The following is a 14,808-nucleotide window of genomic DNA, read 5'->3' as shown; positions in this document are numbered from 1 at the left end:
TGAAAAATCTATACATAAAGCATATCTGCATATGAGTATCAATCTACTAAATGATGTTACAATATATAAGAACATACCTCAGGAGCACCAGTGGCAATTCCAATCAAAACCAACCACTTTTCAGAAGGGTCACATTGATAGTTTATTATCTGATTGTTTGCCAAATTAGCAGTTCTTTCGAACATCTCCACAAGTTCAGTCTCACCTACAAGGAAGATATAGTGCACATACCAGCCAAATTTTTAAAACAAAAGTAATTGTATTGTAAAACAAAGCAGGCTAGAAGAGAAGTTTAATAATAATAATAAAATGACAAACCTTCAATTGACCAATGATATACTGAGGTCTGTGTAACCAGACCCAACAACTTTGGGGTAATCCATTTCCAAAATACAACCTACACAAGTGCAGGGAGGCCATGTGAAACAAAATAAAAACGAAAGAAAATAATATCATGAAATTTAATACACAACATAAAAATGTCTCTTATAGATGCTAAATTAAAGAAATCTCTCACTTGCTCAGGCACTACATGTGACTTCAATTTTGCTTTCAACTCGATGTTAAATATTTGTAAGTGATCGTGACTAGTCCCTGGGACAAGAGCTATTAAATTGTATATGATAAAACAGTAGCCCAAAATAGTAAGAAATAAAACAAACAAAAACTCAAGTAAACAAATTTAAAGTAAGTATTGTTAAAAGAAAAAAAAAAAACTCAAAGCAATCAAATTTATATCGGTATAATGACAATGAGTGAGTCAAACTCTAAATTTGTGTAGAAATGCGAGTGAAGTATACAAATCACACTAGAAATCATTTATAATGTCTATTTCTAGTGAGATCGAACAGGTATATAAAATAATACAATAAAAATCCCCACACTGCCAGACTATCCTTTACAACTTAATATCAAGATCCTGACACTACAAGAACAGAGATTAAGAGTCCGACACCATAGGAATAAGTCATGAGTAAGTTTTCACCAGATTATGTCTACCAGTGTTTGCTTTAGTTTACTTGTCGTGTCATATATTACAAGTCTAACACCATAGGGATAAGTCATGAGTAAGTTCTCACCAAATTACATCTACCAATATTTTCTTTAGTTTACTTGCCGTGTCATTTGCAGAAAATAAAACTACATACGATTAACATATGTAGGTTAAAGCATTCAGAGAAAAATCCATCCTCAAGATGCAATTTCATCTAGTTTAACTAAAAAAAATACAGCCACATCTAAGTAAAGATAACATCACACACACTAAAAAATTCAACTTGAAAAGAATAAGTCAGGAGGCATAGACAGTAACATTTCATCTGTATAAAGACAATGAATTGACTGTGACGAACATACAGAGAACACAAAATGAGCTTAAAGTTGATTAAGTAACAAGTAAACTGTGGGATACACTTATAATGCACATCACAACAAGTTTAGACAAAATCTCAAAGATTCTACAATAGAACAATGCAAAAATGCATATAAAGCATTACAGAACGACAAAATAAAAAAATTAAATTGTTTAAATTAAATCTCAAAGATTCCGCAATAGTGTAACAAGACATTTATAGACCAACTAAAATTTCAAATACATATTCCAGAATATAGCAATCATATATGATTCATATCATTTTTTAAATGCAGCTGAAAGTCATAACCTACCTTTCAATGCAAGAATTTTAGAATTCGGATTCATCAATGGAGAATCTGCAGTAATAGACCTCCTCAGAGGTTGATTTGGCATACTCATATCGATTATAACAACACTATTATGCGGGGAAGTTTCCCTCACGCATATGTACTGATCAGATTCCATAGTGACATGCGTAAAAGTGATGAAGTATAATATCTAGAATTGTTGTAATTATAAAAACCTTGCATTCTGACTGCCCATGATTTTCCGTGGACTCTTCCCTTTCTTTTACTTTCTCCTTAGCACCCTTCAAAACAATAATTTAAAAATGAAAAACACAAGATAAGTGAATACAATTGAAAAAGAAAAAGATTTTTTTTTTCCCAAAGAAATTATATTCTTATGAATATTAAACATAATTCAGCTGCAACAAAAGTATAAAGTCCAGCAGGTAGGAAAGAGACTATTCCTCCAAAAGTTAGGATATATACTTTAATTGGGATAACTACCTTCCTTTCTCCATGTCAAGAGCAAACAATACAGCAAAACGAGTGTCTCTAATGTTATCCATAACCAGAAAAATTCCCCCAACAAAACCCACCAACCATAACACAACCCAACAAAGAAGTATATCATATATATAGATACAAATATTGGAAAAGGTAAAAGAAAAAAAGACACTAAATAGATAAAGACCCACAAAGATAAAGACAATGCATACACAAACAACTTCATTTTGTGGTGAAGTATTGATATAAAATTGTATGCGTAAGAATTGAAGAAATGGAAGAAGAAGAAAAAAAAATACCTGATTGCTTCTTTTTCTAACTGGGTGATTAAACTTGCAATTGGATCCAAACTTACAAGTTCTAGTCTTGAGGTAAAATAAGCAATCTTCAGCTTCAGGCCTCACTGGATACTGATACTTTCGAATACCACCACCATACCTGTTCTTCTTATCCATCTCACCGCTACCATTATTTACTTCACTGCCATTTTCAGTCTCATTTCCACTCTTATTCTCTCCCACTCCACCATCTTCATCATCTTTCTCTTCTGCTTCTCTCTTCCTATCCTCATCTTCATCTTCATCTGTTGGAAAAACTTATACAGGATCTTTATTTATTTTCATGTATATCTAATATTAAACAAATTAATACGAGATAGCCTAAAATATGTTTCTAAAATTGAATTCAAAGAGAAACAAATAATATAATACTTACAGTATACGCAGCGGAATTTAGAGTCCTTCCTTCAGTTTCTCTAACTCTTGTATCCTTTCTGTCGCAGAGTATTATCAAGAAACTGAACCGATCTTCTATTTTCTTCACGATCTTCCAATGTATCCTTAGAACCACCTAGACTAGTGTGGGCAATTCTCAACACATGAGATAGATATAGAGAGAAGAAAAGAAAATAACAAAGAGGCTTAGAAAAGGACTTGTGTTTAGAGAGAATATAAAACTATCATAAAATCTGACTTGTGACTTATCTGTCGTGTCTAAAATCTTCTCTCTAAGCACTCCTTTTATAGACTCAATTAGGCCATTTAATTTAATTAAAAAACCAATAAATTAACAGCCATTTTGAAGCCCTAGGTCGAAATTATCATGGGCTATAGGCTCGTGAAATTTCTCATTTGATTATAAGCCCATTGGACTTAAAATCAAGGCCTGTATTATTTTCTATTGATTTAATTAATTAAATAATTATTTAAATCTTTTATCAAATTAATTATTTATAATTTGAACCTTGATTTAAATTTATTTATTAATTTAGATACCAATTTATCTTAATTAATAAATTTGTCATAATTTCTCTTTTCTTCTCAAAATTACACAACTCTGTGAAACTATCCAAAATTGACCTAGTCAACTTTGATAATTCTAATTGATGATTAAATCAATTAATTAAGACTATCTAGATGATTTTATCCAAGGTACAATGGGGACCATGGGCCTATGAAATCAAGCTCCAATAAGTTATCATAAATCTAACAAATAAATTTACTAACTTATTAATTCCTCGTGACTCCACTATAGACTTGGAATTGCACTCTTGAATTCATAGAACGCTCTATAACTGTTACAACCATAATTGTCACTCAATCCTCTATAGACGGTCTACAATGAGATAGGACTAAAATACTGTTTTACCCCTCATTGTATTTTATCCTTAAAACACTTAGTTCCTTGTAAATGATATTTCAGTAAACTAATTTAATTACTGAAATGAGATCTCTATCATTCAACACCTTGAACCAAACTAAAAGGAAACCATCATTTCACTTCTTCATCAGAAGCTATAGATGTTCATATCTATGATTAACACTCCCACTCAATTATACTACCGAGTTCCCAAGATGTAAGTATGGGCTAGTCCGTAGGGTAAGCTGGTAACGAACAAGTCAAAGAACTCAAATAATACAACCAGTTAGAATACTAACCACTCAGAATTGAGATTGAATTTACCTATGGTCAACTATATGATATGACTAGAATAGATAATAACGACATGTTTACTTATCTTATCAACTGTCAATATCGGTCCTGTCCGATGTAACAAATACATCCGATCTTATCTACTTTGCTAATGTTCTGGAAAGAACATAACACTGTAATGTGTAAGTAGATCATATCGTAGATTGGCAAGTTAGTGTAAATCCGGTGCACTGACTAATCTTAGGACTAACTTATTTTGAACATATAATCATATTTATATTCCACTGTGATTACGTCAATATAAATAAGATTAGCTATATGCTCGGGATTTAATAGAAGTTTATATTAAACAAATAATCATGAAAATAAAACATGTGAGCAAAGTGATTGACCAAGTCAAAAAATGATTTATATTCTTTTATTGATAATAAAATGAGATTACAAAGAATTTGGGTTTTAATTAGGGCATAAAACCCCAACATCATCTTCATCCTCATCCACATTTTCATTCTCGTTCTCACTCCCATTCCCATACCCATCCTCATTCACATTCTCATTTCCATCGTCACTTCCATTCCGGCTCCCCATTTCTTCTCCACTCAAATCCCTGTCAACAACCTTTTCCTCATCCTTCTCTTCTTCTTTTTTTTCTTTCTTCTCCTCCAAATCCGGTTTCAGAACCGGCTCTTCCTCGTTCTCCTTCAATTCCAACCTCGCAAGCTCCTGATGAATAGAAGCTCCGCTTACCTCCTCTTCCTTTTCCTTCTCAACCGCCCCATGATCGAGAACAGAAGTTTCAGGATCGGGATCACCATTGTTATTAGAAGAAGAAGAGGAAGATGGTGACTGATACTAAAACCCTAATTGGGTATCGCTTGAGGGATGGTCAGAAGTGTCTTGGTTAATGGGGACCATAACGCCTAAGATAAAACAGTATCAGATCTGAATGAACTTTTACATAATCTAGTACTCGAAAAGCATTCCAATTGAGAAATTGAGCTAAGGTATAACACGATATAAAGAAAGGAATCAAATCTGATTGTAGATAATCGGTAAATTTAGATTAATATATCTCAGTTAATACGACTGTAATTCCAAATTGAGCTTAAGCTAATCGAACCAAACAAAATGAGAATAATAATAAATAAATAAAGGTGATAAATAAGCTAAGAGTGAAAGAACTGACTGTAAGGGCCTCCCTCTTGGCGATCAGAGCGTTAGCCACCGCCATGGTTGCTCAGATTGTATGAGTCGAACAATTTTTGCCTTGGAAACACAGTCGATGATGGTAGGCGATAGAAAATTGTTTAGAGGTTTGGAAATAAAAAAGTAGAGGCAAATAAAAAAGTAAAAAAGTAAAAGATAACTTTACTAATACGCGGGCTCCAAAATTTTGGTACCGCCAATTTTTTTCCCACCTATTATTTTATTATTTGATGTATCATAATACATTTTCAATACTATTATATTCATATGGTATGGAAAGGGGTATTTGGTGTAGTTTCTTACTATTATTAAATACTCAAATTCAACTAAAACTATCTAGCAAACTAAGACTCATGCAACCTCTAATTTTCAACATAGTTTCACCAGAAAATTCAACATGCCCAGTATGAATTTCTTACCTCAATTGCAGCTTAGACCCTCAGCAATACTCTGACTAATTCCAGTTAGTTTCCTCCAAATTCCCAGCTCAATTCTCAGCTTAGTCTCCTTCAATTCTCCAAATTCCACCTAAGTTATAGGGAGAGTGAGAGAGAGAATGTGTAGGAGGTGAGAAAAGGAATTATGTAAGTTTCTGGTTTATTTCCTAAGTCTTCTGAGTATATCCTAACCCAACAAAAGACTATTTTTCCCTTTTAAGCTTATTACTCCTGTAAGAGTTCTAAGGGGTAAAACAATCATTTTTCCCTGGTTTCTGCTAATTCCTCAAGTGTTTCTACTGTTAAACAATTAACCCCATCATTTCTAATTAATTACCAAATATTTATTCATTGCTCAATAAATCCCAAAATATTCTCTAAATTCCCAAAATACCCCTAGGCTCCCCTTGAGTCGAGTATTAAACCCCGTTGTGACTATTTCGCTGATCCTCTCACTAGGACCGTCTCGAGTAATATGTTGCAAATATATCCACATAATAATGTGGTCTCTACCATATATCACGTAAAATCACATTTATGCCCTCAACTGGCTAAAATTGCAAATATGCCCTTATAAGCTATAAAGGGCCCACATGCATATCTAATACACATAAACATGCATACAATATATTCATATAATAATATCAATCATGCATGTCATATAGTCACAAATTAACCAATTAAACACACATATAACCCAATTATGCCCTCCCATCATGCTAATCAAGGCACCAAGCCCTATTAGTAATTTTGGGTTGTTACAACTATCCCCTCCTACTGAGAATTTCATCCTCGAAATTTACATGAATAACTCGGGATACTGATCCCGCATGGCTGACTCAAGCTTCTAGGTCGCTTCCTTGACCTTGCTATTCCTCCATAACACTTTGACTTAAGGAATCATCTTGTTCAGTGAAAACCTTGTCTTTCATGTCTAAGACATGAACTGGTCGCTCCTCATATGAAAAATCTATCTGCAACTCCAAATCCTCATACTTCAAGAAATGAGTCGTATCTGAGACGTACTTTCAAAGCATAGAAATGTGGAATACGTCATGAATCCCTGATAACGACGGTGGCAGTGCCAACCTATAGGCCACCTGCCTGATCCTCTCCAGGATCTCAAAAGGTCCTATGAATCTAGGGCTCAACTCACCCGTTTTCCCAAACCTCCTCACCCCTCACAGTGGTGACACTCGCAAAAGCACATGGTCCGCTACCTAGAACTCCACGTCCCTACGCTTAGGATCAACGTAGCTTTTCTGCCTGCTCTGCGAGGCGAGCGTTCGAGCTCGGATCTTCTCAATAGCTTCATTAGTCTTCTGAGCCAACTCTGGTCCCATATACTTCTTCTCACCCATATTATCTCAATGAATGGGCGATCTACATCTCCTTCCATACAACATCTTATATGGATCCACTCCAATCGTTGATTGAAAACTGTTGTTGTATGAAAACTCAATCAACGGGAGATACTTACTCCAAGACCCCTCAAAGTCCAACACACATGCCCTAAGCATGTCTTCCAATACCTGAATTTCCCTCTCAGGTTGTCCATCTGTCTGAGGATGAAAGGCTGTACTGAACTTCAATTGAGTCCCCATAGCCTTTTGCAAGCCACCCCACAACTTGGAGGTAAATATGGGATCCCGATCTGATACAATAGACTTGGGAACCCCATGGAGACATATAATCTCCCTCACGTACAACTCTGTATACTAATCCATAGTATAGGTCGTCTTCACTAGTAGAAAGTGAGCTGACTTGGTGTATTTGCCTACTATCACCCACACCGAGTCATGTAGCCCCACTATCCTAGGTAGACCTCCCACAAAATCCATAGTAATGTATTCCCATTTCCACTCTGGAATACCCAAAGGCTGTAGCAACCCCGCTGGTCGCTGATGCTCAACCTTCACCTCCTGACAGGTCAAACACTTGGCCATGTACTCCACTACATCCTTCTTCATCCCAGGCCACAAATATAACATCCGTAGATCCTAATACATCTTTGTGGTGCCTGGATGGAAAGATTATGGTGTAGTATGGGATTCATATAGTATCTCTCATCTAATACCCACATCTGTTGGGACACAAATCCGACCCTTATACCTTAATAAACCAGTCTTTGAAATGGAATAGTCCTTAGCAACTCTAGCTAAGGCATTCCCTCTAACCTCCTGCAGTTGTATATCAACCATCTGACCCTCTCTTACCCTCTCTAGAAAGGTCGACTGTAGGGTGATATTGGCCAACTGGCCCTCAACTAGCTCTATCCTTGCTCTAGCCATCTCCTCATCAACCTCCTTTAAATTCTGTGTAGAGCTGAATAATTGTCCCGGGCCCCTTCGGCTCAACACATCTGCCACCACATTGACTTTACCTGGGTGGTAAAGGATATCACAATCATAGTCCTTTACAAACTCCAGCCAACATCTCTACCTCATATTCAAGTCCTCCTGGGTGAAGAAATACTTCAAGCTCTTATGATCAGTGTATGTCTCGCACTTCTCCCCATACAAGTAATGTCGCCAAACTTTCAGTGCGAATACCACCGCTGACAACTCTAAGTCATGGGTAGGATACCACTACTCATACTCCTTCAGCTGTCGTGACGTAGAAGAAATAACCTTCTACTTCTGCATCAACACGCATCCTAATCTCAACCTTGATGCGTCACAATATACCACAAACTTCCATCCCTTCGAAGGAAGACTCAACACAAGAGCAGTAATCAGCCATCGCTTCAATTCCTGGAAGCTATTCTCACACTTATCTGACCAAGTGAACATCCTATTATTCCATGTCAATTCTATCATTGGTGCAGCAATCTTCGAGAACCCTTCCACAAATCGTCTGTAATATCCTGTTAATCCAAGGAAGCTCCTAACCTCTGAGGCGTTCCTTGGCCTCGGCCAATCTCTCACTGCCACTACCTTAGCTGGATCAACTTTAATCTCATCTTCTCCAACAATGTGTCCAAGGAATGTCACTTCTGGTAACCAGAACTCACACTATTTAAACTTGGCATACAACTGATGCTCTCTCAATCTCTGCAATACCTGTCAGAGATGATGTTCATGTTCTACCTCTGAACTGGAGTAAACTAAGATGTCATCGATGAAGACAATCACAAACTGATCCAAGAAGTATCTGAACACCCTATTCATCAAGTCCATGAATGTTGCTAGGGCATTGGTCAGACCAAACGACATGACCAAGAACTCATAATGCCCACACCTTGTTCGGAAGGTTGTCTTCGGTATATCATCGTCCTTGATCCTCAGCTAGTGATAACCAGATCGAAGATTAATTTTCAAGAACACCATTTTTCCCTGCAGTTGATCGAACAAGTCATCAATCCTTGGTAAGGGGTATTTATTCTTTATGGTTAACTTGTTCAACTCCCTGTAGTCTATACACATTCTCAGAGTCCCATCCTTCTTCTTCACAAACAGAACCGGAGCTCCCCATGGTGAGAAGCTAGGTCTAATAAACCCCAAATCAAGAAGGTCATGTAGTTGTATCTTCAACTCTTTCAATTCCGCTGGAGCCATCCTATATAGTGCCCTCGACACTGGCTCTGTACCCGACGCTAACTCGATGACAAACTGGATCTCCCTGTGCGACGGCAGTTCTGGTAAATCTTCAGGAAACACATCCAAGAACTCACGTACCAATCTGGTCTCTCTCGGCCCCGCTGGCACAACTCTGGTGGTATCCACCATGCTAGCTAGGAAACCTATACATCCTCCCTGTAACAGGTCCCTAGACATCAATGCTAATATTATGGGTATGCAGGGTCCATGAACAACACCCGCGAAAATAAAGGGATCATCACCCTCAAGTTCAAAGGTCATCATCTTCTTCTTACAATCTATAGTAGCCCCATATCTGACCAGCCAATCCATCCCTAGAATCATATCAAAGTCATCCATACTCAACTCGATCAAATCTACTGATAGTTCCCTGCTATCTACCATTACTAGCAGTGCTCTAATCCATCTCGTAGAAACTACCAGTTCCCTGTAGGCAGTATAGTCCCAACTCACTAGGTCTACACAATGTATCAATTACCTTACTAGAAACAAACGAATGTGTATCACCAGAGTCAATCAATGCAGTATAAGAAGAGCCAACGCTAGAGATCTGATCTGTCACTACCGAGGGACTAGCCTCGGCCTTAGCCCGCGTCAAGGTGAACACCAGAGCTGGGTCAAGCTGTCCACCTTCCCTGGTTCCTCTTTCTTCGCTATTGGGAAATCCTTCTTGAGGTTTCCCACCACCCCGCACAGATAACAAAACTTTGCCCGACATTCACCCGGATGGCACTTTTGCATCTCGTGCACTCTGGATAACTCCTCCATGTCTCACTGCCTCCCTGGCGACAACCCTGAGCACCCTGACCCCTCCTATCAGGACCAGCAGTGGTCGAAGTGTCAGGGATCTTTCTCTTCAGATCATTGGGGCCTCTGCCCCCACCTGACCCTGTGTATGGAGGCACTACCCTGCGAACATCCTGTCCCGCAGTGTTCTCCCTCCAAATCTTATTCTCTACTTCTTCAGCGGTAAGAGCCTTCTCAATAGCCTGGGCATAAGTCGTTCCCCCAGGTACTTTTGTGATTCTCACATCTCGGGCTATCATAGCATTAAGCCCTCGAATAAATCAGTCCTGTCTAGCTGCATCCGTAGGCACTAAATCTGGTACAAACTTCACAAGCTTGTCAAACTTCAAGGCATACTCAGTAACTGTCATACTACCCTGCACCAATCCAACACACTCATTCACCTTCGCTGCCATGATGCCCACGTTATAATAATTCTGGTTGAACAGATCTCTGAACCCATCCCAACTTAAAGTAGAAATATCCCTGGTCTGTGATGCCACCTCCTACCAAATACGAGCATCCTCCCTAAGCATATAGGAGGCACATGCCACCCTGTCGTTACCTTCCACTCTCATGAAATCTAGAAAGGAAGTAATCATACTCATCCACTGCTCAACCTTTAGTGGATCTGATCCTCCCTCAAAGGTTGGAGGATGCTGTCTCCTGAATCGTTCATATAGTGGCTCCCTGTACAACTGGTGCCACAACAGGTGGCAAAATAGGTGCAGCTCTCCCTGACGGATCCTGTATCTCAAGAGATGAATATGCTCTTCATGACTTTGTAATCAGGCTTGCATATCAGCAAGTATCTGCTGTCGGTTCTCAGCGACTGGTGGAGGGTTCTAGCCCTATTCATCATCTCTGGCCTTGGACCTTGTGCCGGCTAGTCGTATTGATCGCATTGGATGCATAACTATCCAAGTTTATCTACAATCAACAACTCGGAAGTCAGGAAATGATGACAGGTTAATAGTCTTTCCATAAACAACCATTGAAACTCAACCAGCCATAAGTAATCAAGATGCAAACAAGCATTTAAACATTCATTCACATGTAGCAGCAATGCTAATAAGCATGCCTCGTATAATCATATAGCAGTCAAGGGCCAAGCCCTATCAGTATCTCATGCTCCCTATTAATCATACAGATTAAAACATTTATATTCCATTTACGCATTTATGCACATAATTACATATATATAGTTACCCAACTGCGAGTCGATCTTGTCTTTAGCAGTGAGTGTACATGCCCAACCCAATCTTCAGGAACCCCTAAACATAGTCAGCTCTGATGCCAAGTTGTAACGCCCTGAATAACCAAGACTGTTACACTTTGTATTTTAAAATAGTGCAAGACTTGTTAATCAAGTCGTTTGAACAATAATGTGCTCCTAAAGTCAACTATCAGGTTAGGGATAAAAGATTTTGACTATAAATGGTTAATTTTCATTAAAACAAGTGTTTGGTACATGGGATCCCCAAAATAGGGTATAAGTTTTAATTTACATCCCTCCAAAAGTTTAATACAACCAAAAGCCACTCTAATGGCAAAATACAAGTTTTAGGCATCTATCCTTGTACTTTCCCTCAGTCGTGGCAATCGAGCAACTAACTATGTACACGCTGCCCCCAGAGCTCTCCAACTCATGGTTGGTCCAGCTCTCCCTTGCCTTTACCTGCACCACGTAGCACCCATGAGCCAAGGCCCAGCAAGAAAACCATAAACAACAAACACATAAACAGTAGTAGCATCCAGTCAACCTTAAAGCAATCATTCAGAAATTCAACAAATTATAAGCGTCAAGCAAATAATAGTAACATGTACTTTCAAGAATATATTTCAACCAGTAATACAAATGCTCAGGGTTGGTTCCCTTAGGTCGAGCCCTCTGTTTACTAAGTTGACCCTGGTTCGCTTAGATCGCGTCCATTGTTTATTTACCTGACCCCGACTCACAGTGGCTGAGTCGCGTCCAATGTGTTAATTGCAAGCCCTGGCTCCCTTAGGCCGTACGTTCACATTTCGCATGATAATAGTACAGTTGCATAGTACATATATCCAGATACATGGAACCATAGTCCCAAACACAACAATGTGGGTGCAGTTTTCTTACCATGAATCCCAAGCAAAGGATACAGAACGGTCCCGAGCACGATCCTCAGTCTTGAGCCTTAGCGATAAACCTAGTCGCAGTGTCAATGGGTAACCATCAATTTCTAATCCAAATATATACTTGGACCATGAATTCTACTAAACCGGGTAGTAGAGTTCATCCCGAGCGCTTAGGTTTGAATTCTCGAGCCTCCTCGAGCCTTAAACTTTATTTCCCCTTAATTCCCCAATTAGGGTCGCGACTTTCCCTTAAGGGTCGTAACCTGCCCCTTGGACAAAGGCTCAAGCCTCTCAGATGGGGGACATGGGCCGCAACTTTCCCTCTTCTAAGTCGCGGCGCACTTAATGAACAGAGGTCCCCTAGCCTCTAAAACTCGTGCGGGCCGCGGCACTTGAAGAACAAGGCTGCGACCCAAGCCCCTAAACCCAGAAAATCCTCCATTTTCTTATCATTTCTCCTCGAGCCTAACCTCAATTCACACCCCAAAACAGTAGCCAAACCAGAATTTAAGCCCAGAATTCCCACCCTTTTGGTCCAAACATTATACCCAACTTATGATCAATTCTTACTCTTATTAAATACTCAAATTCAACCAAAACTAGCTAGCAAACTAAGATTCGTGCAACCTTTAGCTTTCAACATAATTTCAGCAGAAAATTGAACATGCTTAGTACGAATTTCTTACCTCAATTGCAGCTTAGACCCTCATCAATACTCTGATTAATTCCAGCTTAATTTCCTCCAAATTCGCAGCTTAGTCTCCTTCAATTATCCAAATTCCACCTAAGTTCTAGAGAGAGTGAGAGAGAGAGAGAACGTGTAGGAGGTGATAGAGGGAATTCTGTAAGTTTCTGGTATGTTTCCTAAGTCTTCTGAGTATATCTTAACCCAACAAAAGACTATTTTTCTCCTTTAAGCTTATTAGTCCTCTAAGGGTTCTAAGGGGTACAACAATCATTTTACCCGAGTTCCCCTAATTCCTCAAGAGTTCCTACTGTTAACCAATTAACCCCATCACATCTAATTAATTACCAAATATTTATTCATTACTCAATAAATCCTAAAATATTCTCCAAATTCCACCAATACCCCTAGGCTCCCCCCGAGCCGGGTATTAAACCCCACTATGCTATTTCGCTAATCCACTCACTAGGACCGTCTTGAGCCATATGCTCCAAATATATCCACATAATAATGTGGTATCAACCATATATCATGTAAAATCACATTTATGCCATCAACAGGCCAAAATTGTAAATATACCCTTATAAGCTATAAAGGGCCCACATGCATATCTAATACTCATAAACATGCATATAATATATTCATATAATCATATTAATCATGCATGCCACATAATTACGCATTAACCAATTAAACACACATATAACTCAATTATGCCCTCCTGACATGCTAATCAAGGATGATGACAGGTAATATCTTTAGGGGAAGATTCTTAAATTTTATCTGGTAGTTCTATCCTGAATTCAGAAGAGGAGAAGATGTCCCACTTTGTATTGAACGGAGAAAATACTATATATGTAGATGAGAATGGAAATTTGCACAATAATATCAATGGGGAAGGAGACAATGTTAAGGGTTGAGTAGGGGTGCATGAGTTAAAATTAGCGACAACTTCACATGGAAGTGGGGTTTCGAAAAGTGTCAATGTCGAAGATTGTGTTGTAGATAGTTTTACATTGAAGGGTGGTTTTAATAAAGGGAAACACCCGATCTTAGATGAAATAGGATTCCAAGGGACCAATAAGTTTAGACAAACCTTTTTGGAACGTGAGATTGCCATGGTTGTAAGTGAACTTTATCATCATTTAATGATTAATTATGTTTTGTTTTGTTTTTTTGTTGGAGAGACTCATTATGATTAATTTTTTATTTTTTGCCTTATTTAATCATACTTTCAAATAACGAAATGCAGCCACATTTTGGGATGCCCGATCATGCCTTCATTGAAATCTTCTTGTAGTAAGAAGTCTGTTGTTGCAGCTAGAGTCGGTATTACTACCAATTCTAGAAATGGTGGAGTAGAATAGGTATACATTATTTATTAACAATTTTTTTTTACCTATATTAAATAGTAAACACTATTATTTTGTGTCAGATTAAGAGAAAATCTCAGTGAAAGTCTTATTTTGGGTTGGGGTGAAAAAGGGTTGCATTTGGGGTGCAAATCGCAGGCCCAATTAAATTTTATATTCCACGTCTTGATTCTAGTTATGGGCCACTCCTAGAGTACATTTTTCATGATTACTTGGCAGTGGAGTATGGTTTGCCCACTTATATCTACTGTTGTTATTATTCATTCTTGTTGTTTGCATTAATAGTTAAAAATAATAATATTTGATGAGGTTAATATATTTTCTCCAATTTCATAGTAAGCCTATTATAGACACTGACTACCATTATCTTGAACGAGCACTATTCTCAATCTTGGCTATGAAGGATATGGTATCTGGCGAGGTGTTTTTTTTTACCACTTACGTAACATATATGATTATCATTTTAATATTATGAATTCATTAAATTGAGAGGAATTTTGAAGGTTTTGAATGTTGTTTATGATATGCTA

General features: G+C 38.1%; 1 protein-coding gene across 1 annotated transcript; it reads right to left on the bottom strand.

The window, feature by feature from the left end:
- Window positions 1-1,795: 1,795 nt before the first annotated feature.
- Window positions 1,796-5,308, bottom strand: LOC133817222 (zinc finger CCCH domain-containing protein 43-like). Its single transcript, XM_062249680.1, has 4 exons — window positions 5,264-5,308; window positions 4,599-4,929; window positions 2,445-2,728; window positions 1,796-1,943 (listed from the first exon to the last, which is right to left on the bottom strand). Exons 1-4 carry the CDS (start codon window positions 5,306-5,308, stop codon window positions 1,809-1,811), a joined length of 795 nt encoding a protein of 264 aa, XP_062105664.1. The 3' UTR covers window positions 1,796-1,808.
- Between the last annotated feature and the right edge of the window lie 9,500 nt (window positions 5,309-14,808).

The sequence above is a fragment of the Humulus lupulus genome, chromosome 1 (genome assembly GCF_963169125.1).
Source record: "Humulus lupulus chromosome 1, drHumLupu1.1, whole genome shotgun sequence".
Taxonomy (NCBI): domain Eukaryota; kingdom Viridiplantae; phylum Streptophyta; class Magnoliopsida; order Rosales; family Cannabaceae; genus Humulus; species Humulus lupulus.
The sequence above is the reverse complement of the archived record's forward strand: the minus strand, read 5'-3'. Positions and strand labels throughout refer to the sequence as shown.

Bases quoted from the DNA above. Each gene is read 5' to 3' on its own strand.
- LOC133817222 (XM_062249680.1), bottom strand. From the start codon at position 5,308: ATGGCGGTGGCTAACGCTCTGATCGCCAAGAGGGAGGCCCTTACA. The intron at 2,729-4,598 runs GTGAGAACGAGA...TTTTTCCAACAG, and splicing joins GGATGGGTATGGGAATGGGA to ATGAAGATGAAGATGAGGAT. The intron at 1,944-2,444 runs GTATTTTTTTTT...ATTGTTTTGAAG, and splicing joins TTAGAAAAAGAAGCAATCAG to GGTGCTAAGGAGAAAGTAAA.